Below are 26,101 nucleotides of genomic sequence, written 5' to 3' on the forward strand. Positions count from 1 at the left end.
CACTTGTGTCATCCATCTATATGCGAGATTTCCACACTCCTAAACATCCCTAGGTCCACTGTTTCCGATATGATAATGAAGTGGAAACGTGAAGGGACACGTACAGCACAAAAGCGTACAGGCCGGACCTCGTCTGTTGACTGACAGAGACCGCCCACAGTTGAAGAGGCTCGTAATGTGTAATAGGCAGACATCTATCCAGACCATCACACAGGAATTCCAAACTGCATCAGGATCCACTGCAAATACTATGACAGTTAGCGGGGGTAGAGAAAACTTGTATTTCATGGTCAAGCGGCTGCTCATAAGGCACGCATCTCGCCGGTAAGTGCCGAATTACGCCTCGCTTAGTGTAAGGAGCGTAAACATTGGACGATTGAATAATGGAAAAACGTTGTGCGGAGTGACGAATCACAGTACACAATGGAGCGATCAAAAAAATGGTTCAAATGGCTCTGAGCACTATGGGACTTAACTGCTGTGGTCATCAGTCCCCTAGAACTTAGAACTACTTAAACCTAACTAACCTAAGGACATCACACACATCCATGCCCGAGGCAGGATTCTAACCTGCGACCGTAGCGGTCGCGCGGTTCCAGACTGTAGCGCCTAGAACCGCTCGGCCACCACGGCCGGCACAATGTGGCGATCCGCCGGCAGGGTGTGGGTATGGTGAATGCCGGGTGAACGTCATCTGCCAGCGTGTGTAGTGCCAACAGTGAAATTCGAAGACGGTGATGTTATGGTGTGGTGGTGGTTTTCACGGAGGGGGCTTCCACCCCTTGTTGTTTTGCGTGGCACTATCACAGCACAGGCCTACATTGATGTTTTAAGCACCTTCTTGCTTCCCACTGTTGGAGAGCAATTCGGGGACGGCGATTGCATCTTTCAACACGATCGAGCACCTGTTCATAATGTAAGGCGTGTGGGGGAATGGTTACACGACAATAACATCCCTGTAATGGAGTGGCCTGCACAGAGTCCTGACCTGCATCCTATAGGACACCTCTGGGATGTTTTGGAACGCCGTCTTCGCGCCAGGCCTCACCGACCGACATGCATACCTCTTCTTAGTGCAATAGTCTACATCTATATACATACTCCTCAATCCACCATACGGAGCGTGGTGGAGGGTACCTCGTACCACAACTAGCATCTTCTCTCCCTGTTCCACTCCTCAACAGAACGAGGGAAAAATGACTGCCTATGTGCCTCTGCACGAACCCTAATCTCTCTTATCTTATCTTTGTGGTCTTTCCGCGAAATATAAGTTAGCGGCAGTAAAATTGTACTGCAGTCAGCCTCAAATACTGGTTCTCTACATTTGCTCAGTAGTGATTCACGAAAAGAACGCCTCCTTTCCTCTAGAGACTCCCACCCGAGTTCCTGAAGCATTTCCGTAGCACTCTTGTGATGATCAAACCTACCAGTAACAAATCTAGCAGCCCGCCTCTGAATTGCTTCTATGTTCTTCCTCAATCCGACCTGATATGGATCCCAAACGCTCGAGCAGTACTCAAGAATAGGTAGTATTCGTGTTTTATAAGCGGTCTCCTTTACAGATGAACCACATCTTCCCAAAATTCTACCAATGAACCGAAGACGACTATCCGCCTTCCCCACAACTGCCATTACATGCCTGTCCCACTTCATATCGCTCTGGAATGTTACGCCCAAATATTTAATCGACATGACTGTGTCAAGCGCTACACTACTAATGGTGTATTCAAACATTACGGGATTCTTTTTCCTATTAATCTGCATTAATTTACATTTATCTATATTTAGAGATAGCTGCCATTCTTTACATCAGTCACAAATCCTGTCCAAGTCATCTTGTATCCTCCTACAGTCACTCAACGACGACACCTTCCCGTACACCACAGCATCATCAGCAAACAGCCGCACATTGCTATCCACCCTATCCAAAAGATCATTTATGTAGATAGAAAACAACAGCGGACCTACCACACTTCCCTGGGGCACTCAAGATGATACCCTCACCTCCGATGAACACTCACCATCTAGGACAACGTACTGGGTTCTATTACTTAAGAAGTCAACGAACCACTCACATACTTGGGAACCAATCCCATATGCTCGTACCTTAGTTAGGAGTCTGCAGTGGGGCACCGAGTCAAACGCTTTCCGGAAGTGTAGGAATATGGCATCCGTCTGATACTCTTCATCCATGGTTCGCAAGATATCATGTGAAAAAAGGGCGAGTTGCGTTTTGCAGGAGCGATGCTTTCTAAAGCCGTGCTGATGCATGGACAGCAACTTCTCTGTCTCAAGGAAATTCATTATATTCGAACTGAGAATATTTTCGAGAATCCTGCAACAAACCGATGTTAAGAATATTCGTCTGTCATTTTGAGGATCCGTCCTTCTACCCTTCTTATATACAGGCGTCACCTGCGCTTTTATCCAGTCGCTCGGGACTTTACGTTGGGCAAGAGATTCGCGATAAATGCAAGCTAAGTCAGGAGCTAATGCAGTAGAGTACTCGCTGTAAAACCGAATTGGAATCCCATCAGGACCTGGCGATTTATTTATTTTCAACCCATTCAGCTGCTTCACAACCCAGGGATGTCTATCACTATGTCCTCCATACGGGAATCTGTACGAGACTCGAACGGCGGTATGTTTGTACGATCCTCTGCGTGAAAGATGTCCGAAATGCTACCTCCGTGAAGAATGGGCTGCCATTCCCCAAGAAACCTTCCAGCACCTGATTGAACGTATGCCTGCGAGAATGGAAGCTGTCAACAAGGCTAAACGGATGGGGGGGGGGGGGGGGGGGAACACCATATTGAATTCCAGCATTACCGATGGAGGGTGCCACGAACGTGTTTGTCATTTTCAGCCAGGTGGCCGGATACTTTTGATCACATAATGTAGTTTACGAGAGGCACTTAAGAACAAGAGGAATGTTGTCATCATGCTTCGTCCTCATTCATGACCATGGTCGGCTGCACACTGCAGCTGCAACAAAGACGCTCCTGCAGCGTTTTTAATGGGAAGTGTTTGATCGGCCATTATACAGCGCGCACTCGGCTCCCTCTGATTTCCATATCTTTGCTCACAGGCACCGCTGACTATGAGGACAGAATTCTGGCACAGACAACTGGCTGTAGACCAGCATAGAGAATTAGCGGAAAGCACAGGGAGCTGGCTTCTATGACGATGTAATTGTAAAGTTGGTACGACGCTACGACACACATCTAAGTCAGTGCAGCAACTATGCAGAGTGGTAGCTGAAAGGCATGGCTAAACGTTGTAAATAAAAGATTTTCAATTTTGACAAATGACAACACTGGAGTCAGAGTTGGCAACACGTCACCTTTTCAGACAAGTCCAATTACTGCTAACGGCATCATAGTGGACGTATCTGAGTGTGGAAAGACCAAGGAGACCAACATTGCTAAATTATGCTCTACATCATAATACATATCTGTGTGTTAAGGGTCCAAGGAGAATCAATGTTGCCAGATTGCATTCTACATTGTAAAACATATCCGTGTGTGGAAGGGTCTGAGGAGATCCAACGTTGCCAGAATGTATTTTACATCATAATACATATCAGGGTGTGGAGGATCCGAGAAGAACCAACATGTCCAGATTGCATTCTACATAGTAATACATATTCGTGTGTAGAATAGTGCAAGGAGAACTAACATTGCCAGATTGTATTCTAAATCGTAATACATATCCATGTGTGGAGGTTCCAAAGAGAACCAACGTTGCCATATTGTATTATACATCATCATACATATCGATGTGTGGAAGGGCCTGATGCGAATGAACATTGCCGAATTGTATTCATCATTGTAATATAAGCCCAGCGCCTGCCATGATGTATGGGGTTGCCACTGATTCACCTTCCCGGTAATTTGGTCAGCAGAAGTTACGTTTCTGACGTGTTAATGCCAATGGTTATGCTGTATCTTTGGAGTTTCTGTGGCATAGTTTTTCAACAAGATAATGCAAGTCTGCATGTTTCCCAAGTTGCCATACCCCCTTTGAGTCGGAGGGTGTTCGATAGCTGCCTGGCCAGCACTTTCTTCACAACTCTCACCACTGAAAATATCGGTTGATAGCTTGCCCAGAGATTGGCGTACCATTACTCGGCAACCACTATGCCTTATGAACTCTGGCATAGAGTTGAAGCAGCATGGAATGACGTACCTGTATCAGTCATCCAAGCTCTGATCGACTCTGTGACTAGCCTAACGCCGCTATTGGCGCTACAGGTGGCAGCTGAGTATAGTAAATTTTACACCCTGTATAGCACCAAAATTACCTATAATAATAATCAAGTATTCGTCCTACTATGTTGCATACGAACTGTAAGTAAAATTTCTTTATTGTGTATGCTTCTCGCAGTTCAAATTTCGCGAGGGACGTTGAATAAGTAACTCAACACATGTTTTTCTCGCCAGTTTCGGTTGAATAAATGCGGAATTTGTTGTGGGACACGCCGTTTCAGCCACTAGGGTGTCATTAATTACCCGATAGGTGGCGACGCTATACGCAGCCTTCAAAAAGTCGCCTGTAACGAAGCTATGTTCCAAGCAGAGAGTTGTCATTGAGTTCGTTTTGGCGGAAAACCAGAGCATCGCAGATATTCATAGGCGCTTGAAGAATGTCTACATAGACGTGGTATGAACAAAAGCACGGTGAGCCGTTGGGCGAGGTGCCTGTCATCATCGCATCAAGGTCACACAAACAAGTGCGATCTGCTGCGTGCCGCCCGGCCACATACAACAGTGACTCCTGCGGACACTCTCATTCGAGGCGATCGACAGATCACGATCAAACATCTCGCTGCCCAACTGGACGTCTCTGTTGATAGTGCTGACACACTCGTCTACCAGTTGAGGCACTCAAAGGTGTGTGGCCGCGGGGTTCCTCACCGCCTTACAGAAGACCATAAAAGCAACGAAGGACCATCTGTGCGGAATTCTTTGCGTGTTATGAGGCTGACCGTGACAGTTTTTTGTCGAACATCTCTTCGAACGGTGAACGAAACGGCAGTCCATGGAGTGTCGCCACACCACCTCTCCCCCGATGGAAATGTTGAAAGTCGCACCCTCAGCAGGTCTTCTGAGACTCTGAAGGGGTTATTCTGTTTGGTGTCCTTTCTCCTCGTGCTACGATCAACTCCGAAGTGTATTGTGCTATCCTCAGGAAACTGAAGAAATTGAAGTCAGCGTGTTCGTCGCCTAAAAATGCAAACGAACTTCTCTTTCTCCACGACAACGCAAGGCCTTACACAAGTCTATACAACCGAGGGCAGCTCACAAAACTTCATTGGACTGTTCTCCCTCATCCACCCTACAGCCCTGATCTCGCAGCTTTCGACTTCCATCTGTTTGGCCCAATGAAGGATGCACTCCACGGGAAGCACTACATGGACGATGGAAAGGTTATTATGCAGCAAGACGTTGGTTTCGACATCGACCTTTGAAGCGGTACCATGCAGGCATATAGGTCCTCCCACGAAGGTGCCGTAAGGCCGACGCATTGAATGCAGGTTACGTTAAAAAATAGGGTTTTGTAACTAAAACAGTGGTGAATAAGATGGTGTATTTGAATACTGACTGGGACCAAGCTGCTTTCAAAACAAAATGTGTTGCATAACCCTTAGTAATGGCTGGCAGAGAGTGTCACCAGTAGAAGCTCCTTTATGACTCACTGCCAAGAAACAAATTGTTATCAGGATTCTGGCAATTTTAGTTGTCTATCATAGAAGACAGCGGAAAATTAAATGTAAATGGAAACCCTTAAGTACGCAAGTGTTTAACAACTTACGAAAAACGTTTATTTAAACTTATCCCTTTATGTAACTTTCTATGACAAGAATAATCAGAACAAACGTTTCTGAGCTTTTAAGAAATGTGGCCATGATGACTACGGATTTTTCCGTAAGAATGCACCTGACGAATAACAGGATTTCTTCATCTTCTTTCGTTCTTCAGCATGTTTGGCTCCTCCATCTTATTTCTAATGAAAAAATACGTAAATGCCTGGCTATGCAGATACGTTGATCTGTTCGCAGTTTTTTCCTAAAAATGCAACTGTGATTTTTTCTTCATTCCTAAGGAGTGATAAATTTCTCCTGCATAAAATTTCATTTCCCAAAATTTGCGTAAAACGGGCTACGTATGTAGGCCATAACATCGAAACCTTTTAGAAGGCGAAACGGTATCTGTTTTGAAACGAGTTTTCCAGCTCCTTGAATACTACGGAGCATCTCTTAAAGGGAACAACGAACTTCAACGTGATTGAAAATTTATGTAACTCTTCCTCTGCAGAAGTCTATTTTCCGCTGAGTAATAAAAAAGACGATGATTCTTTGTGAGAAACAGAACGCCTCTGGAGAGCTGCGAATGGGATTTTCGAGACCGCGAGGTCTTATTCACACACTCGCGGTGTTGAGTGCGTGGATAAAAAAGTTATGAAGCTCTCAGCCAAGCGAGGCCGTCTGAAAGCCCGTATGCAGACGTTACAGACCCAGGAGATGAGCCGACAGAGCCGTACTGCGGAAGGTGAAAGCTGACTTGCGTTAGCGCCACAAGTCGAGTGGGTTGGACTGCGTGGAGTTACTCCAGCGCTGAAAAGTGAACTTGCGATAAAAGCTCAATTTAAAACGAGCATTAAGTCTTTCCCGTGAAGTTGCATTTGCATACACGCAAATACACAGACGAAAATGGAAAGTGTTACAGTATGAACACTTGACTCAACACTTTGGAGCTTATACACCAGTATTTAAAAATGCCTGTGAGATATCTTCTTCTTCTTCTTCTTCTTCTTCTTCTTCTTGCGTTACGGCTTCTGTAGGACCACGGGTAGCCCCTTCGTGGACTGCATTTTCCTCTTCTTCTCCCAGAACCTCTTCATTCTCTCTCTTCTTCTCTCCCGCTCTTCTTCCGAGATCTTCAGTTTCCGTTTCTCCTGGCGGCTCCACTGGTGACATTCTAATCTTTTCCTGTATTCTTCTCTGTCATTGATCTCCGGCATATTTGTCGGTGTATATTTGTTCCTCCAATTTTCCTTTCCTTCGACCTTGATCCCCAATTCCAACCAGTCCTTCCGAAGTTCAACAATCCACTTGGTTCCTGTCTTTCCCCTTGTTCTCCCTGTTGTTTCCCACACTCTGTTCGTCATTCTGTCCATACTCATCCTAACTACATGCCCATCAAACCTTGCCCTTTTGAATCTGATTTCTCCGGATATTGTTCTCATGTTCCGGTACAATTCTTCCCTAGGTCTTCGCACCCACCTCTTTTGGGACCTAGTATTTTTCTCAGTATTTTTCTCTCTTCTTTCTCTAGTTGTTCTGCCCCATTTCTTCCTAGTGTCATCGTCTCAGCAGCATATAATACTGTATTCCTCACTGTTGCCTTGTAGTGGCTTATCTTTGCTCTCTGTGGATATATTCTTATTATTGTATATCTCTCTCGTCATGCAGAAGGCTGACCTCATCTTCTTTATCCTCTCTGCTATTTCCTCGTTGCTCCTGTTCCTTCCTGTTTAAATTTGACCACCATTTGCACAGTGCCTTCCGGTGTTTCCCAGTCTGCAGTTGTGTGTAATGTCTTTGTCTTGTTATAGGCGATCCTCAGTCCCACCTTTCTGGCTACCTTACTTAAGTTGTCGAGTTGTGTCTTTGCCTCTTTTTCCGCCCCACTTACTATTGCTACGTCATCTGCAAAGGCTAGGCAGTCCAGTTGAGCCCTGTTGTCCTTTTTGTCCCCCACATGGGTCTTTGGTATTCCCATTTGCTCGTTTATTGCTCTCCACTGCCTGATCACTTCGTCCAGTGCTATACTGAACAACAATGGTGACAATCCATCTCCCTGTTTAACACCAGTCTTGATCTCAAATTCTTCTGACAGTGCCTGTGAGATATGAACGTAATTGTCCGTCTTCATCGCTATTATATCTAATGGCTGTCTAATGGATGTAACAGTGATCAAGACGGACAATTACATTGAGGAGTGATAAGGATTACAGACATGTACAATGATTTTATGCCATTTGTAGACAAACCTGTGAGATATGTTGATTAAAATATTATCTTCGTGCAGGCTTATTTTTAGTAGAGGAAAAAAAAATCAATTCCTACATATGTGAGAGCATGTTGCTGTTTGGTGTGCCTACCGTTAATGGAACATTTCAAATGGAGGTCGAGACTCGGCATAGTCGGAGGGTGCACAGATGCAGCTTATCGCCATCTTTCGGACATTGAGAAACATTGAATCATTGGCTTGTGGGACACGGGATGATCGAGCAGAATGCCGACACTTGCCAGTAATGTAATGACTGCAGAACGAATGGTGACTACGTGGACTCGGCACAAATGTATGGTGAGCAGGGAAGGCACAGGTCCTTCCAGAAGGACAACATCGTAAGAAGATGGTAAGATTGCTCGACTGGCCCTGACGTATAGACGGATGACAATAGCTGAAATCCACGGAGAGATTAATGGCACAGTGTCACAACCAACCGTCGAGAACAGATTACTGGAAGCTGTTTTGAGGCCTCGGGTCACCATGCATCGTTTACTGCTGACACGATACTACAGACATCAGGAACTTCTGCGGAGTATATCTAGAGCCAGCCTCAACTGGGACATTCAGTGGCATTCTATGGATTTTAGCGATGAGTCTCGCTTCTGTTAGTGGCGATCAGGTCGAATCCAACGTGTCCATAGACGAACTAGCGAAAGGTCACTTAAGGAGGCCACGATTCTCGAGACCCATACCATTCCTGTTCCCAGAATCGTGCTATGGGGAGCCATTGGATATGACAGCAGACCCGATTTGTGAATTGTTGAAGGGAAGCCAAATGCTGTTCAGTGTGTGGTAAGAATGATAAAGCATGTTGTCATTCACTATAAACAATCGCAAGGACAAACGCTTCAGAGAGCAGTATTGTATTTACCTAATCCCATCTTTACTTACGGAAAATTTTACGTAGCCTTTTGAAGGTTTTCCTCAAGGAAAATGAAAAAAAAAAGAAGTTTACGAAGATTAAATTCTTAGCCAAGCATCGCTTACATCGAAGTACTGTAATGCTCTATAAAGAATTTTGTTCAAAGGTATGTGCGTTTTGCACGGGTCCCCTGGTTATTTGATTTCCAAGTGAATATCATAATGATCCTTAACCACGGAACATGACAGTTACCTCCCTCATTCACTCGCCATTATTAGTGATTTCATATTAACGTGTTATGCATACATATTATGTTTGTTATTATACCTGTCTGTTTAAAACCGATAGAGGTAGCGCAGCTGTTAGCGCGCACTCGGGAGGGTGGGCCTTCAAATACCCGTCCGTCCATACAGATTTGGGTTTTCTTCGGTTTCCCTAAGCCGTTTGAGGCGAATGCCGGAGTGGTTCCTCTGAAATTGAAAAGGTCCGTTTTCTCTCCCAATCCGAGCTTCTGCTTCGTCGCTAGTGACCTCGTAGTAGACAAGACGTTAAAACCAGTCCTCTTTGCTTTTTTGTCTGTTTAATGGCATAATATTTTCTATAATCGTAACTCTTGTCTTCGAGGTCTCATTAAAAATAAAATATCAATTATTAAAATTGTTTGTGTCAACTTAGTAACAAAGTCAGTACCAGCCACGACTATTCTGGAGCAACTCATACGGAGGAGGAGAGAGATCTGCTTATGCTTCAGTAACAGGTGACAGCAGGGATCACGCCCATGCAGTCTCCGTAAAGGGCAGGTTCCCCTGTATCAACGGACACAGCGTCCGCTTTAAACGTGCCGTCTAGATTATGGGAGCGACAGACATCTGTCCGGATAGCGCTCGTGTTGCAGTGCTGTTCTAGGCACTGGCGCATGTAGATGTGTGTGTTTTGAATAATGGACGCGCACTGTCGGCGGAGATTTGCATAATGAATTATTGATAGGAGCTGCTGGGCCGCGCTGAGGAGCCGGACTCACCTCTGCCAACGCGACCGCCGCTACCGCGGCCACCACCAGAAGGCGCAGCACCATAGCCGTCATCTGAAACACACCAGCACACCACTTAGTACACCATCACACCACTTAGCACACCTAGACTTGGCATCATCAGTCACACTCAGTACTAGAATCGAACATCTCCTTACAGCAATCTAACCACTTTGACGGAAGCAGTAAGTCAAACTTGCTAGTTATCCACGTGGGCAGCTGAACGACTGTGAGCAAAACGGACAAACGCTTAGTCACCCACAGGAAACATCACGCTCATTTCTTGTAACGCTGCCTCTAGCCTTGATAAATGTCTCAATACGGCGAAGAAGAGAGTTCACAAGAAACTGGTTGAGACAGGCCTGCTTTCGTTGATCTTAACACGTGATGTCAGATTTGAAACTGACTGTCATTGGCAAGGCGTGATACTCTTATCCGGTCCCTGTTGATTAGCAATTTTTTAGGAATACTGTTATTTCGCCGTGTTACATATCTGCGAACTGTACAGCATTCCTTGTAGATGCTATGGGCAGTCCGCGCTGAAGCAACAACATATCATTCGTGACGTGTTCATTGGCAAGTCCAAATACACTACTGGCCATTAAAATTTCTGCACCAAGAAGAAATGCATATGATAAACGGTTATTCATTGGACAAATATATTACACCAGAAATGACATGTGATTACATTTTCACGCAATTTGGGTGCATAGATCCTGAGAAATCAGTACCCAGAACAACCACCTCTGGCCGTAATAACGGCCTTGATACGCCTGGGCATTGAGTCAAACAGAGCTTGGATAGCGTGTACAGGTACAGCTGCCCACGGAGCTTCAACACGATACCACAGTTCATCAAGAGTAGTGACTGGCGTATTGTGACGAGCCAGTTGATCGGCCACCATTGACCAGACGTTTTCAGTTGGTGAGAGATTTGGAGAATGTGCTGGCCAGGGCAGCAGTCGAACATTTTCTGTATCCAGAAAGGCCCGTACAGGACCTGCAACATGCGGTCGTGCATTATCCTGCTGAAATGTAGGGTTTCGCAGGGATCGAATGAAGGGTAGAGACACGGCTCGTAACACATCTGAAATGTAACGTCCACTGTTCAAAGTGCCATCAGTGCGAACAAAAGGTGATCGAGACGTGTAACCAATGGCACCCCATATCATGACACCGGGTGATAGGCCAGTATGGCGATGACGAATAGACGCTTCCAATGTGCGTTCATCGTGATGTCGCCAAACGCGGATGCGACCATCATGATGCTGTGAACTTCATCCGAAAAAATGACGTTTTGCCATTCGTGCACCCAGATTCGTCGTTGAGTACACCGTCACAGGCGCTCCTGTCTGTGATGCAGCGTCAAGGGTAACCGCAGCCATGGTCTCCGAGCTGATAGTCCATGCTGTTGCAAACGTCGTCGAACTGTTCGTGCAGATGGTTGTTGTCTCGCACACGTCCCCATCTGTAGACTCAGGGATCGAGACGTGGCTACACGATCCGTTACAGCCATGCGGATAAGATGCTTGTCATCTCGACTGCTAGTGATGCGAGGCCGTTGGGATCCAGCACGGCGTTCTGTATTACCCTCCTGAACCTACCGATTCCATATTCTGCTAACAGTCATTGGACCTCGAGCAACGCGAGCAGCAATGTCGCGATACGATAAACCGCAATCGCGATAGGCTACAATCCGACCTTTATCCAAGTCGGAAACGTGATGGTACGCATTTCTCCTCCTTACACGAGGCATCACAACAACGTTTCACCAGGCAACGCCGGTCAACTGCTGTCTGTGTATGAGAAATCGGTTGGATACTTTCCTCATGTCAGCACGTTTTAGATATCGCCACCGGCGCCAACCTTGTGTGAATGCTCTGAAAAGCTAATCATTTGCATATCACAGCATCTTCTTCCTGTCGGTTAAATTTCGCGTCTGTAGCATGTCATCTTCGTGCTGTAGCAATTTTAATGGCCAGTAGTGTTAGATAACCCCTTTCTGCCATTCTGTCGTGTTCCCGTGTCAAGTTATCTTAATATGCTGATTCCATTCAACCGACTGGTTCACTGTCATGACGTATGATAGCAGTGGAGGGTGACATGATCGCCCTACACAGGTTCTGCGGCATAAGCGTCCGCAAGGGATAGGGGGGCAGGGGAGGGAGTGGAAAGAAGGCAGCTAGAGTGAGCATTTCCCCCATGCTGGATTCTGGGATACAGAGTTCTTATTCATTACAGAATTCTAGGTCCGCCCGCGTTAGCTGAGTGGTCAGCGCGGCGGAATGCCCCGCCAAGGGGCCCGGGTTCGATTCTCGGCTGGAGCAGGAGATTTTCTCCGCTCAGGGACTGGGTGTTTTGTTGTCCTCATCATCATTTCATCCCCATCTCCGACGTGCAAGTCGCCCCAAGTGTCGTCGAATGCAATAAGTACTTGCCCTCGGCGGCCGAACTTCCCCGAATGGGGGACTCCCGGCCCACAATGCCGTACGCTCGTTTCCATTTGCACAGAATTCTCATACACTTCCAGAGTTGACTTGTCGTGATTCCACAAAACCTCTCGTTTAGTCAGTTGCAGCATTACCTGGCTGATTTCAGTTCTATGGGATAAGCAATTGCTGTACAAAATGAAAATTTCGGTCTTACCCTAACTGAATAAATTTCTCCCGACACCCAAAACAACCAGTACTCTCAGTCCTGTTGAGGAGCGCTGAACTCAGTGCGGTCACTTTTGGCAACTGTCTTTCTCAGGCTGTTCGCAGATGACGACCGGTATGCACGTAGGTTACGTCATTGAAAACTCGTTAATAAATTCAGGATGACTAGCGGATATTCATTTCTTGGTGAAAGGACTGCCAGCCAAACCTCAGTATAATGCAAAGAGCTTAAATAGACAAATGATATGGTATTGTTTCGCCGTACGATCGGCGTTCAATCTTTGGAATCAGCCATAATCGTTAATTAATGTAAGTTGGGGTGATAACAGACACGTAGCGTTTGTGAAGGCAGACAGATTTTTCGGGAACGCCTACGGAACTATTATACATTCACAAAGGAGCCTCTTCACAGCACCCTCGTTCGACATGCATCCATTTCCTAACATCCCAAACGTTGTAGAACTTATTTGATACAGCAAATGTAGTAAAATGGTTTATATTCAAGCGAAACGATTCTTATTACGTTTTATAGTGCCTGGAAAGACTTTATTTGTGCATAAAATAATTAACTTACATTTCTCTGCAATGTGAAAAAACAGGGATGTAGCAAAAGTCTCTCGTTCGTTGGAACATTTTTTTTATTTCAACAACTTTCAGTGTTGAGTCGTGAGATACGTCGGCAGAGACTGCCTCGAATCATTACGTCACCATGGATCATAGTATAAATAGAGAATTTTTTCTATATATATATGCAATATTATTTTTCTGGTATTATAGGTACAACTCTTAGCTACTAAGTAGGTAAGTATTTCAAGATTTGGGTTATGTTTGTAGCCGTAAAAATGAACCTACACACAGCTCAAATTTCAGGATCATAACTTTACTGTAAGTACCTGAATTTAGAGACACATACTGGCTATAGCACCCTCCCGCTAAAATGTCGCGAATACATCCATCCAGAAACTTTGTATGCAACTTAGAATAAAGAGTCCATTACCACCATCATCCACACAAACGTACTTCTCTAACACTCTTCCCTCTGCGCAGGTTACAGTCGACCGCCTTCGTCGAATGCTCAAAGCTTTACTTCGCCACTGATGAAACTGGTGTTGCATTTCAGCAGACCTCGCTTTTATATACTTAAGAGGAGCCGGTGTTGCTACATTACAGTCATACTTCAAAATAATAACTCGCAGCTTTCTCCACTAATTTGATAAACCAAGCATCAGTACGATTTCCGGTGTATCGTTGCTCAAGAGCTGTTAATACTGCATTCCGGCTTAATTAATGTTTCTTCATTACGACGAATTTTGCACGCACATTACTGTTAATTTTTTCGCACATTCTCGGAGAAAATAATTTTCATGTAAGATTTGTTCATACTGTGGATAACCTAAGAGTTTTACTCTCACCTACGAACTAAAGCGTAGGGCAAGTCCACTTCTGTTAACTTTAAAACCGACATAAAGATTCCAAAGTATGTTGTATGTCCTACATTACAAGCGCGGCAGTATCTTAGCCTTATCTGTCATATGCTATAGGTAGCTGCTCGTTTTTATGGAAATGTATTCTTAAAGGTGTCTCGCAACTGCTAGTAATTTAATAAGTCATTCAAAATTAGCTTGTTTTATTTTACGTACCTAATGGATTGAATAATTAAGTAAATATTTGGCTGCCTCTATTCCTGGCTCTTTCCTAGGGTGCTTATCGTAGCAGTTATCGTTTGAAACAGCACGAGTAGTCTTTCAACTCTATTATGAATTCTGGATCAGTTAATATAAAGATCAATTAATATCATTTTCCTGTATTCCTGTTATCTTCTGCCAAGCCTTTCTGTTCAGGGCATCCTCCTTGTGTACACCGCGATGCCCCATATTTCGTTGGTGTGATATTTCCAAGAACGTCATGATCTGCCGCGTTTACGTATGCCAAGTGGTTTCCATTCAAAATTTTTCTCTGCCCACATTCTCAACTACATTGATCACTTTCTTTCAATTCTATCACTGATTCGCTTATCCTCATTCTAGCACTTCAATTTTTTTCTCAATTGTTGATATTCTGGCGCTCCTTCTACTTTTCCAGTGAAATTGCCCACTGTTAACTACGGCAGATCAGAGCAACAACGCTCCCGGGAATTTTAAAATAGCCTGTCTAGAAACAAAATAATTTAAGTTGTAGCTAAGTTACATTTGCTTGTCCCGTTACGTTCAACATATATTTCTTCTTTGTCTCAAAGGGTTGGCTGTAAGAAATAACTGTGACACCGCTGTAGTTTAAGCATTCAACTTTCGAAATTCCTTTCGGAGCCAGAAGGAGGCAGAACAAGGAAGCTACACAACGAAATGTTAACTGAGCTAAACGCTGATGGCATGTACGTCCATTCATCTTCAGCCAGAAATGTTTCGACGTCGTGCTCATTAGCACTCTGTCACGTACTCACACCTAATGTTTTCAGTTCGCTTATTAGAAGCAAGGAGGAAAAATTTCGCACATACGGCTTGCAGCTTGTGACAAAGCCCCTGAGTCACGCTATCGTGACGCTTTAGTGAACAGTCTTTCAGATCGCATAGTATGCAACTAGAACCTCCAAGTACAATATTGCTCATCGTTTCCCGAATCCTCATTAGAGTAACACACGGCGTTTCAGTATTGCTCCTAATAAATACAGCATCTCTGTTTGCAAGCGTCCAATTGAGAGCAATAGCAAAATCTGCAAGTTTTCTTCATGATTGTGACAGTACACCCCAATTTAGCCTACTCATTAGAACACATTGGTCTTACTTAGTGCTGAAGTCTGATAGGCACAGTGTCCTTGTAATAGAGAATGTAGTTGGTATAAGCGCGTAAAACATGTTTAGATGTCTCAAATTTATCCACCTATTTGGCTGTTGATGATGTCAGTTTGGAGTATTGTAGTGGCGTTAATATAATGGCTAACAACGACCAACTCGGGCTCTCTAACTTATCAGCATCTGATGAACACGCAGTTTTAATTCCAGTGACTTATTTCAATCCGTGGTGACGGACACTCCCATTATCCTACGCGATCAGTCTAATATGGCAGCTACGTAGACATTTGAGGGCTTGAAGTGCTTACTTCTTACCGTACGTTTCAGGTTCGAAAACTAGGTGACGAATCACAGCCTGCTTGAGAAAACGCCAATTGCTATGAAGACTTAAACTGAAATATTCGTTTATAAACAAAGCATTGTTCATTCTGTAATGCTCACAGTAGTTATCGCAAACGCGATTCATTTTTATAAGGCATATTCATTGGGTTGGTTTAACTTTACACGCCGTGATGTATTTCTCTCTATGTAGTCACAGGTGAAAAGTCATATTTCTACACTACTTCACTTCCGAAATTTTTAGGTGTATTCACATCGAAATTATTCGTTCTCTGACTTTTCCTATGACTGATCTGTGTGCACTGCGGTATTTGACCACTTGACTAGTGATGCAGAAACTAATCAACACAAGAACTGCTGTAGATCTGATTACAGAAATGTTTGTTTGTCTAGTGTAAGTTGATTTACAGCACATGGAGAGAAAACACAGAATTCGTTTCAACATATAAATTTAACCATTACCTGCAGTAGACGCCTACCACACTGCAACTTAGAAAAGACGTTTTGCTGACACTTCTGCAACGAAAGAGATCGTTCCAGCAAACCTGTTAAAGCCGAGCTAGACTCTAGCCGCAATCAGAGCAGACAAATAAGTCGTCCCCACAGCATCCACAAGCGGCTGAACAGCTACCAAGCTCAGTTGTACGTGCCGGGTGGATGACAACAGCGTTATGATTGTCTTCGCCGCTAGAGGCTACATCCAGACATATACGTGAGCAAACATCGGAAGAAACTTACCGTCTACACAAACAGCAACGTCAGCGACTGCTACTGCGATAGCCTCTAGCCGGGGCACCTTATTAATACCTCCAGAATCCCTGGACGACCCGTACCGTGTGCAGAACAAGGTCATTCAGCCTCTACACTGGGAGATGGAGGGGCTATTACAACGCCAAGGTCAATTGCTCCGTTCTGGCTACTGTTACGTAACTTAATAGGATCCCGGAAATGTCACCTTCCAATCGTTTACGGAAAAAGCATCTTCATCTCTTTTGTTCCTTATGTTTCCTTACAGGACAATCATTCACCTATCTCCCTCTCTCTCTCTCTCTCTCTCTCTCCCTCTCTTCCTCTCCCGCCGCCTCCCCCCCCCCCCCCCCAAACACAAAAGCGCACACACACGAGCTTAGGAGATGGCATAAGGTGTGTCAACGGAAGCACTTCTTCCCTTCTACCCTTGGGTCGTTGATTCCCACACATTTCGCCGACGAAACCGGCAGTTCGCAGTATACGATGGGAGATAGTTAAGGGACTTCGAAAAAATGACACTTTAATTATGTTGCGCAGCGTATTTTATGCCACATATTCTGATTCAGTGATTAGTATGAAATCTTTTGCGGAGAACTCATCTTACAGGGGTAGCATTTTCAGAATGCAAAAGGGTTTTATAAGTAATTGTATCAATTGTTAGTTCTAGAACATCCTTGAGAGCTTTCATCAAAAATCTAGGTATTTTAACAAATGCTTTACAATATAATAATGAAGACAATTACATTTTTGATTACCAACATCCCTCTTTTTTCAAAATTTTGCGAAGGATGAATATAATGCTAGGATTAAAAATAACCTATGTTAACATATCAAGGGGTTAAAAAATAAGTACGGAACGAAGTTAGATATGTAGGTACATATCGGTTCAAAATCTACCAGAGATTTTAAATGTCAAGAAATGTGGCGTTTGGTAGACAATTTAAGAACTTTTCGTTGGGCTACTTCTTCTTCTCCACTGAAGTGCATCTTCACAGAAGCCCTTAAAATTAATGCTTTAACATTATCTCTGTAGTAGAATACTATTTCATACTGTTACGTCAATTTACTGTATTTCAGTTCAATAAAAATAACGTCTTTGACGTCTTTCCACATCCCAGAGACGCCTACCCGGAGGGGTGAGATTGACTAACGCAATGTAAAAGTGCTGTTCAGGGAAAAATACTAAAGCAAAGGATTTATTAAAAGTAGCAGAGAAGATCTTTATTTGGGCAGCAAAATAACTGGTGATGTCCAAAATAGAGAGGCTATAAAATGCAGACTGGCAAAAAAAAAAAAAAAACTTTATAAGAGAAATTTGTGAACATCCAACATAAATTTAGAAACTTCCTGGCAGATTAAAACTGAGTGCGCGACCGAGACTCGAACTCGGGACCTTTGCCTTTCGCGGGCAAGTGCTCTACCATTTGAGCTACCGAAGCACGACTCACGGCCGGTACTCACAGCTTTACTTCTGCCAGTATCTCGTCTCCTACCTTCCAAACTTTACAGAAGCTCTCCTGCGAAACTTGCAGAACTAGCACTCCTGAAAGAAAGGATATAGCGGAGACATGGCTTAACCACAGCCTCGGGGATGCAATAAAAATAAAGCCTCTCACCATGTTCAGGAACGACGTGAATAAATGCTCCAACGTAAGGTGGAAGAAGAAAGTAATATATATTCTTAAGTACTGACACGTTCTCAAAATTACAGAGCAGCAGTAGTATAAGTAAAGAAACTAGCCAAAGAGAAATTGCAGCCTTCCTACTTGTGAACGCGCGTACAAATTGAAAGATGCATCTGGCCATCTTTCTTTTGCATTCAGCGTCTCAGTTTCTAAGGAACGTGAGATGAGGGTAATTTTTAGGCCTACTCAGTCAGTGGGCGGTGAGATATTTCAAACAGTGGGAAGAGCTGCAGGCAAATCAACTTAACTGGAGACCAGAAGGACGGACAATGTCTTGTTAACGAACACAGAATGTGTCGAGGAAATTTCTCTCCTGTGATAAGATTCTCTTATGCATTTAATTCTGAACTATTAATGCGTCCACATCTTCAAGAAGATTCCAGTGTGACGTCTGCTTGAAGCAAAATACGGCCATAGTGAAAAGTTGATTGACGTTGTTTTTCAGTACGCCATCTTTCGTGCTTCTGAACGCTTCTAGTACTGTTCGATATAATTTGTCTGACAGGAATATTCATTCCCACATGTACGTCATAGGAAAAAAACTGAAAACAATTACAGGGATGACTATTCTCGTAATATAAATATGAATTAATACTTTATTTTTGATTAATATTTTTATTGATTGAGAGATATAAGTACTGTTAAGACCTCCTGCTTCACTAAAAAGGACAGCCCTCTCAGAAGCGGGAAACTTTTCGGCCAATGGAGTGGCTTTTACATAAAAGTGGACAGTATTTCTTAGTCCCGCAACGTACGACGCTAGACAGTCTCGCAGCCTGTCTTCTGGCGTACGTGTACTTTGATATCGATACTGGAAAGACAACCATTATGAATATAAAACTTCCTGGCAGATTAAAACTGTGTGCTGGACCGAGACTCGAACTCGGGACCTTTGCCTTTCGCGGGCAAGTGCTCTACCAACTGAGCTACCCAAGCACGACTCACGCCCCGTAGAGCACTCGCTCGCGAAAGGCAAAGGTCCCGAGTTCGAGTCTCGGTCCGGCACACAGTTTTAATCTGCCAGGAAGTTTCATATCAGCGCACACTCCGCTGCAGAGTGAAAATCTCGTTCTGGATTGTGAATATAAATGAAAGATTGCATACAGTTGTGGTTCAATTATACTGCGCTCTAAGCACAAAATACGCACATTGTTATCTGTGCGAGATTTCTTCTGCGTAGCTGACATTAGGACTAGTTGGTTATCGGTTATTTGGGGACCAGCCTGACGAAGGAGCAATATCTGTGTGCCTAAACATTTTTTTTTTTTTGTGGCTTACAGCTTCCATAAACATGGGGGAAAAAATTGACGGACTCTAGTTCTCTAACCTGATGGTACCGTATGTGATTGATACCTAAATTTAGAATGACAACTGCTCTATTTTTCTAACCACATCCCGATATGTGTTTGCGCAGGCGAAAAAACTGATGAAGCCATTAGCCGATGCGTGCTAACAGCAGCAGTCAGCACATGGCTCTCTTCTTTTTAACTTGAAACAGAATGAAGAGAATATGGTAGTTTTTGCGACACTCCGCAGACTGTCACTAGGAAAAGCCGCGGATCTGACTGCCAGTACATTCACTGAACAGGGAGCGAAAACATGAGCCAGAGCTGATTCAGGCGCTTTACAAAGCCACAAGAGCGTGCAACCATAATGGCTTGTTTGTGGACTCGTGACGCATGCAACGGAAATGATTTCCACTGCGCGACGCACTTGCTAGCTATACAGGACCGCCGTTTCAACACGTTGTTATTGGAACTCTACATGCCATAAGTTTCCTACAACTGATGTAATACAATGTTTTAGAACTGACAAGAATCAGAGGTATGAGTAGTAATAACTACAATGTTTGTAATCATAATTAATATCACTGTTAAGGAAATTTTATCATAGTTGGATTCGACAGTGGAAACAAAACTTTAGGGCGGTGGTCTCAAAATACAAATAACAAACGATTGCAGTTTGCAAGGTCTTACAGGCACAAGTAAGGGAGCCTGTGGTGTATTTTGCTTAAGTGTAGAATGACGTTGTTGTGGTCTTTAGTCCAGAGACTAGTTGGGTGCAGCTCTCCATGCTACTCTATCCTGTGCAAGCTTCCTCATCTCCCAGTACCTACTGAACCTACATCCTTCTGAATCTGCTTAGTGTATTCATCTCTTAGTCTCCCTCTGCTATTTACACCCTCCACCCTGCCCTCCAATACTAAACTGGTGATCCTATGATGCCTCAGAACATGTCCTACCAACCGATCCCTTCTTCTAGTTAAGTTGTGCCACAAATTTCTCTTCTCCCCAATTCTATTCAATGCCCCCTCATTAGTTATGTGCTCTACCCATCTAATCTTCAGCATTCTTCTGTAGCACCACATTTCGAAAGCTTCTGTTCTCTTCTTGTCTAAACTATTTATCGTCGATGTTGCACTTCCATACACGGTTACACTCCATACAAATACTTTCAGAAACGACTTTCTGACACTTAAATCTATACTCGATGTTAACAAATTTCTCTTCTTCAGAACCCCTTTGCTTGCCATTACCAGTCTATATTTTACATTCTCTCTACTTCGACCATCGTCAGTTATTTGGCTCCCTAAATAGCAAAACTCATCTACTACTTTAAGTGTCTAATTTCCTAATCTAATTCCCTCAGCATCACCCGAAGTAATTCGATTACATTCCATCATCCTCGTTTTGCTTTCGTTGATGTTCATCTTATATCATCATTTCAAGACACAGTCAATTCCGCTCAACTGCTCTTCCAAGTTCTTTGCTGTCTCTGACAGAATTACATTGTCATCGGCGAACCTCAAAGTTTTTATTTCTTCTCCATGGATTTTAATTCCTACTCCGAATTTTTCTTTTGTTTTCTTTAATGCGCGTTCACTGCGCAGATTGAATACCATCGGGGATAGGCTGCAACCCTGTCTCACTCCCTTCCCAACCACTGCTTCCCTTTCATGTCCCTCGACTCTTATAACTGCCATCTGGTTTCTGTACAAATTGTAAACAGCCTTTCGCTCCCTGCATTTTACCCCTGCCACCTTCAGAATTTGAAATAGAGTATCCCAGTCAACATTGTCAAATGCTTTCTCTATGTCTACAAATGCTAGAAACGTAGGTTTGCCTTTCCTTAATCTGTCTTCTAAGATAAGTTGTAAGGTCAGTATTGCCTCACGTGTTCCAACATTTCTACGGAATGCAAACTGATCTTCCCCGAGGTAGACTTCTACCAGTTTTTCCATTCGTCTGTAAGAAATTCGCTTTGTTATTTTGCAGCCGTGACTTATTAAACTGATAGTTCGGTAATTTTCACATCTGCTTTCTTTGGGATTGTAATTATTGAATGATAAAACATCAAAACACTGAATAAGTACCTTGAACGTCCTTACAGCAAAGATCGAGCATATTCTTTTCTTCGGTAGTAGCGGTTACTAGCTCCCAGCAGATAAAGGTCGATGCATATTTATCATGTGACATTTCTCAAGCGTACAGCTTAAGGAAGGCTCAAATGGTTCAATTGGCTCTGAGCACTATGGGACTCAACTGCTGTGGTCATCAGTCCCCTAGAACTTAGAACTACTTAAACCTAACTAACCTAAGGACATCACACACATCCATGCCCGAGGCAGGATTCGAACCTGCGACCGTAGCAGTCGCACGGTTCCGGACTGCGCGCCTAGAACCGCGAGACCACCGCGGCCGGCTACTTAAGGAAGGTTATGGTCAAATTTGTAGCCAGTTTAGAGCTAATTAGAGACGGAGCAAAAGCTCAGTTGGCCAGGAGTGTGGAGGGGAGAAACCATAAAGTCACAGGTAACATACGTCTGAACTGCCGAAGAAGGATTTTGAGGCAGCGCCTGCAGAATACACTTTCGCTGTGCCACAGCGGAGCCAGACGTTCAGCGGTAAGACACTAGACTTACATTCGACCTGCACAGGGTTCAGATCCCCGACCGGCTACCCATATTTACGTTTTTTGTGACTTCCCTACATCAAATGCAAGTGCCAAGATGGTTTCCTTGAAAAGGATCCTTCCTTTTTTCTTCCCCACCGAGCGAGGGACGAAACACTAATGAGACTTCCTTCCACTGTGCCACATCTCTCGCTCCAGTTGCCGACATCCGTTTTTCGAATCATGAAGATTAGAAATTCGCCTCGAGATTAAGTTGATACCATTTCCGACCTACATGCACTTCAGAACTGCTGGGACGAATGTGGTCAGTCTCCATCCTACCTACCACTTTCGCCACTCAAAGTACGAAGTGAAAATCTCTGACTAGCAGTGAAAGTGTTTTTTGCGTCTAAACAAACATTTTCAACATAGTATCCTATTAGATCAATACACTTTTTCAACTTTTTCCCGGTGTGGTAGATTCCATACCCGAACTACGACTCTGGATCGTTTACAATTGCCTAACCTTTTCATTATGCTAAAATCATCTTTAACCCTTTTGGCCGGCCGCGGTGGTCTAGCGGTTCTTGGCGCTCAGTCCGGAACCGCGAGACTGCTACGGTCGCAAGTTCGAATCCTGCCTCGGGCATGGATGTGTGTGCTGTCCTTAGGTTAGTTAGGTTTAAGTAGTTCTAAGTTCTAGGGGACTGATGACCACAGATGTTAAGTCCCATAGTGCTCAGAGCCATCTTTAACCCACAAATTTCCTTAGATGTAGGTCTGAGTGGGAGTTTGAGTATGTCAAATCTGGCAAACAAAGTTTGTTTCCCATTTACAGAGCACGTTTACATTGCGTTGTGATGCTGAAGAATGAAAATTTTTTTCTGTACTCCAGGAATTTCCTGGTGTCTTTTTGATTCTGTTGATTCAGAAGACTTCACTAGTTGCTTTTTCTCTTTGAAAGACAGTAAGAAGAACCCCTTTCGAGTCACAGGAAACATTGGATATAATTTTCCGATAGACGAATTCAACTTTGCCTTTATATGCATTCAGCCTCTGGCTTCCATGTAGAACTTGCTTTTGTTCTGGTTTCAACAAATAAGGCACTCTCCACGCGCAAAACTATATCACAGTCAATTCTTTTTCTGGCGTTCCTGTGGCATCAACTATCTGATACACTTTTAATCCCCGTTCATCCTAAAACGTATTGAAGACTTTAGCCATGTTCTCATTTATGTCTGCAGTTTAGGACGTCTTCCTAAAGAATCATCTTAAAGAGCCGTAAAACTACGATTAAATTCAATTGCCCATTTCTTACGACTTAAAATGAATTAAATGAATCATAAACCAGTTTTAAGGAATAAGGTTTTCCGTTTTCAATAAAGCGTCCAGGTTTTTGTCGGCACGGTAATCCAGTTTACCCAACTGAGCAAAAAGAAACAACACGCGGCTATTTCAGAAAGCTGTACAAACAAAACTATGCTACAAATCAAATTAACACTTTATTTATGATGTTCATAATAATGCATCAGTGTAACAAAATCAGTACTTCATTGATACTAACGCTATCTCTGAGACAGAAGGACAAATTTTAATCTTGGTCTCTTTAGTGAAGTTTCTTGGTTTGGCTGGCACGTGAATACACCTCACCCTTTCATCACTGTAATCATCATTTTGAAGTATCAGACAGCTCCCATCCAGGATAATGGTTAGGACTACGTTTCTTTACTTCATGCATCTATCTATTGTAACACAAAATGATGATAATTTATTACTTTAAAATAGAAAAATAGTCTATGGGTGAGTTCGAAAACCTGAGCATGAGATCCTAGAACACCAAATAACTGCCCTCTGGCAGAACCGGCCAGGAGTTTGCATCTCGTTACTGTCCGCAGCTGCGAAATTTATGAAGATATATTTTTCCTAAATGCTACACAGCTTGTCGTCTTGGCATAATGGAGCCAGCCTAAGTACGAGATTAACAACTGCATCTCAGCATTTCACTTGCATGCGTTTGCAGTAGGCATGAGAATATGTTAGGTAGAGATGCGAGGAATATCTACAGCACATAACTCAATTCCGTAAAACTGCTTATGCTCAAAATGAAGTGTCCATGTTTTATTATAACGTAGCAGCAAAGCGTTACGTAAATAATATTGTCGGGCGAAAAGTTTTAGATGCAAAACTATAAACAGAGTGCACAGTGTTTCAAAAAGGCTGGGCCGTTTTCTCAATACTGTATCTTCTAGGTATATAGAGATAGAAACTTGTGGTGAATGTTAACTTACGCGTGGGACTGTAATGTCTCTATTTTCAAAAGAAACATCCAATTTTACAAGGGTATACCGTTTACATGTTGCGCATACATCTCAGGGATACATTTTACCACTGTATTTATAACGAAAGTCTTCTTTTACCTTTCGTAAACGTTCATTGTGACCGAACGCAGACCATACGTTCATACCATACTTTTGCAAGCATATCTGGTGTTGCTGCATTCATTACTGTTGCTTCGCGCCGTGGCAAAGTTTTTGGGGAGGGAGGCGTGTAGACGGAGCCTTTCACAAATGCCCGCAAAAAATAAAAATTCCGAGACATACGAAGACGTTGGAGTCAACTGTGCGGTACAAAATCCGTATGCTCCTTAGGGCCGTTCCATCGCTGTCAGCTAACTGTCAGAAATGCTCTTAAATACTCTCTACGTCTTGAAGTAGTACAGGCGGGCAACCTGTGGATTACCCGTTAGAGAGACAATCAGTTGTTTGAAACTTCGGGTGCTACCATCGAATGCTTCGTACTGCGGGAGTTGTAGAGCCATATTCTCTGCGAAAATCTTGCACAACAGTTGCAACTGAATTGCATCTGCTGAAACAGATAACGCAGAATACCTTTCCTTCCTGTGTTATTACCATGCCAAATCTACGAGTGAACGATATAGGTAGCTGCACCAGGCAGACCCGTACTGGCAACCATATGAACTGACAGCTTGGCGTCAATGTAAACTACGACCTAGCGAGGTGGCACACCGGAATCGCATTCGGGAGGACGACGGTTCAAAGCCACGTCGGGCCATCTAGATTTAGATTTTCTGTGATTTTCCTAAATCGTTCCAGGCAAATGCCAGGGTTGTTCCTATGAGAAGGCACGTCCGATTTCTTTCCCTATCGTTGATACAATCCGAGCTTGTGCTCCGTCTCTAATGACCTCGATGTCGATAACGTCGCCTTCGCTCCGTACCCTAGTGTCCAGCACCACTACCATGCCTGGTTTCCGGTCTTCAGGAAGAAGGGGCTGCCATTCCTCCGCAGGCACTCAGGCACCTCACTGGAAGTGTCCCCAGCAGAGTGGAAGCCGTCATAAGAGCGAAGGGTAGACATTCCTCAAATTAATTCGTTGGCATTCCTATCATGCGGCTGTGCTACGGTGGACAGTTTCCATCATCACGCAATGATTGAAACTCTTGCACTGACTGGCCCGACCGAATGTTATGTGTTACCAAATACTGCGATTTCAGACACCTGAAGATGGAATTTTAAAATCCGAAACCGGTCGTGGTTTGATCAAATATTAGTGCAACTGAAGCGGATCTCTCTAATTAATTACACTACTGGTCGTTAAAATTGCTACAGCACGAAGATGACGTGCTACAGACGCGAAATTTAACCGACAGGAAGAAGATGCTGTGATATGCAAATGATTAGCTTTTCAGAGCATTCACACAAGATTGGCGCCGGTGGCGACTCATACAACGTGCTGACATGAGAAGAGTTTCCAACCGATTTCTCATACACAAACAGCAGTTGACCGGCGTTGCCTGGTGAAACGTTGTTGTGATGCCTCGTGTAAGGAGGAGGAACGCGTACCATCATGTTTCCGACTTTGATAAAGGTCGGATTGTAGCCTATCGCGATTGCGGTTTATCGTATCGCGACATTGCTGCTCGTGCTGGTCGAGATCCAATGACTGTTAGCAGAATATGGAATCGGAGGGGTTCAAGAGGGTAATATGGAACGCCGTGCTG

The 26,101-nt window shown here is 43.8% G+C and overlaps 1 protein-coding gene across 4 annotated transcripts in view; it reads right to left on the reverse strand.

The window, feature by feature from the left end:
* LOC126248676 (superoxide dismutase [Cu-Zn]-like) overlaps window positions 1-26,101 on the reverse strand; it is a 345,741-nt gene that overhangs the window by 28,027 nt on the left and 291,613 nt on the right. For 3 of the 4 annotated variants that reach the window (XM_049949912.1, XM_049949923.1, XM_049949934.1), the window contains one exon: window positions 9,962-10,024. In XM_049949912.1, the coding sequence (XP_049805869.1) occupies window positions 9,962-10,024 (63 nt within the window). Of the gene's footprint in view, window positions 1-9,961; window positions 10,025-16,492; window positions 16,556-26,101 lie in introns of those variants that run through there. The other variant, XM_049949944.1, reaches the window with a different exon arrangement.

This window comes from Schistocerca nitens, chromosome 1 (genome assembly GCF_023898315.1).
Source record: "Schistocerca nitens isolate TAMUIC-IGC-003100 chromosome 1, iqSchNite1.1, whole genome shotgun sequence".
Lineage (NCBI taxonomy): Eukaryota > Metazoa > Arthropoda > Insecta > Orthoptera > Acrididae > Schistocerca > Schistocerca nitens.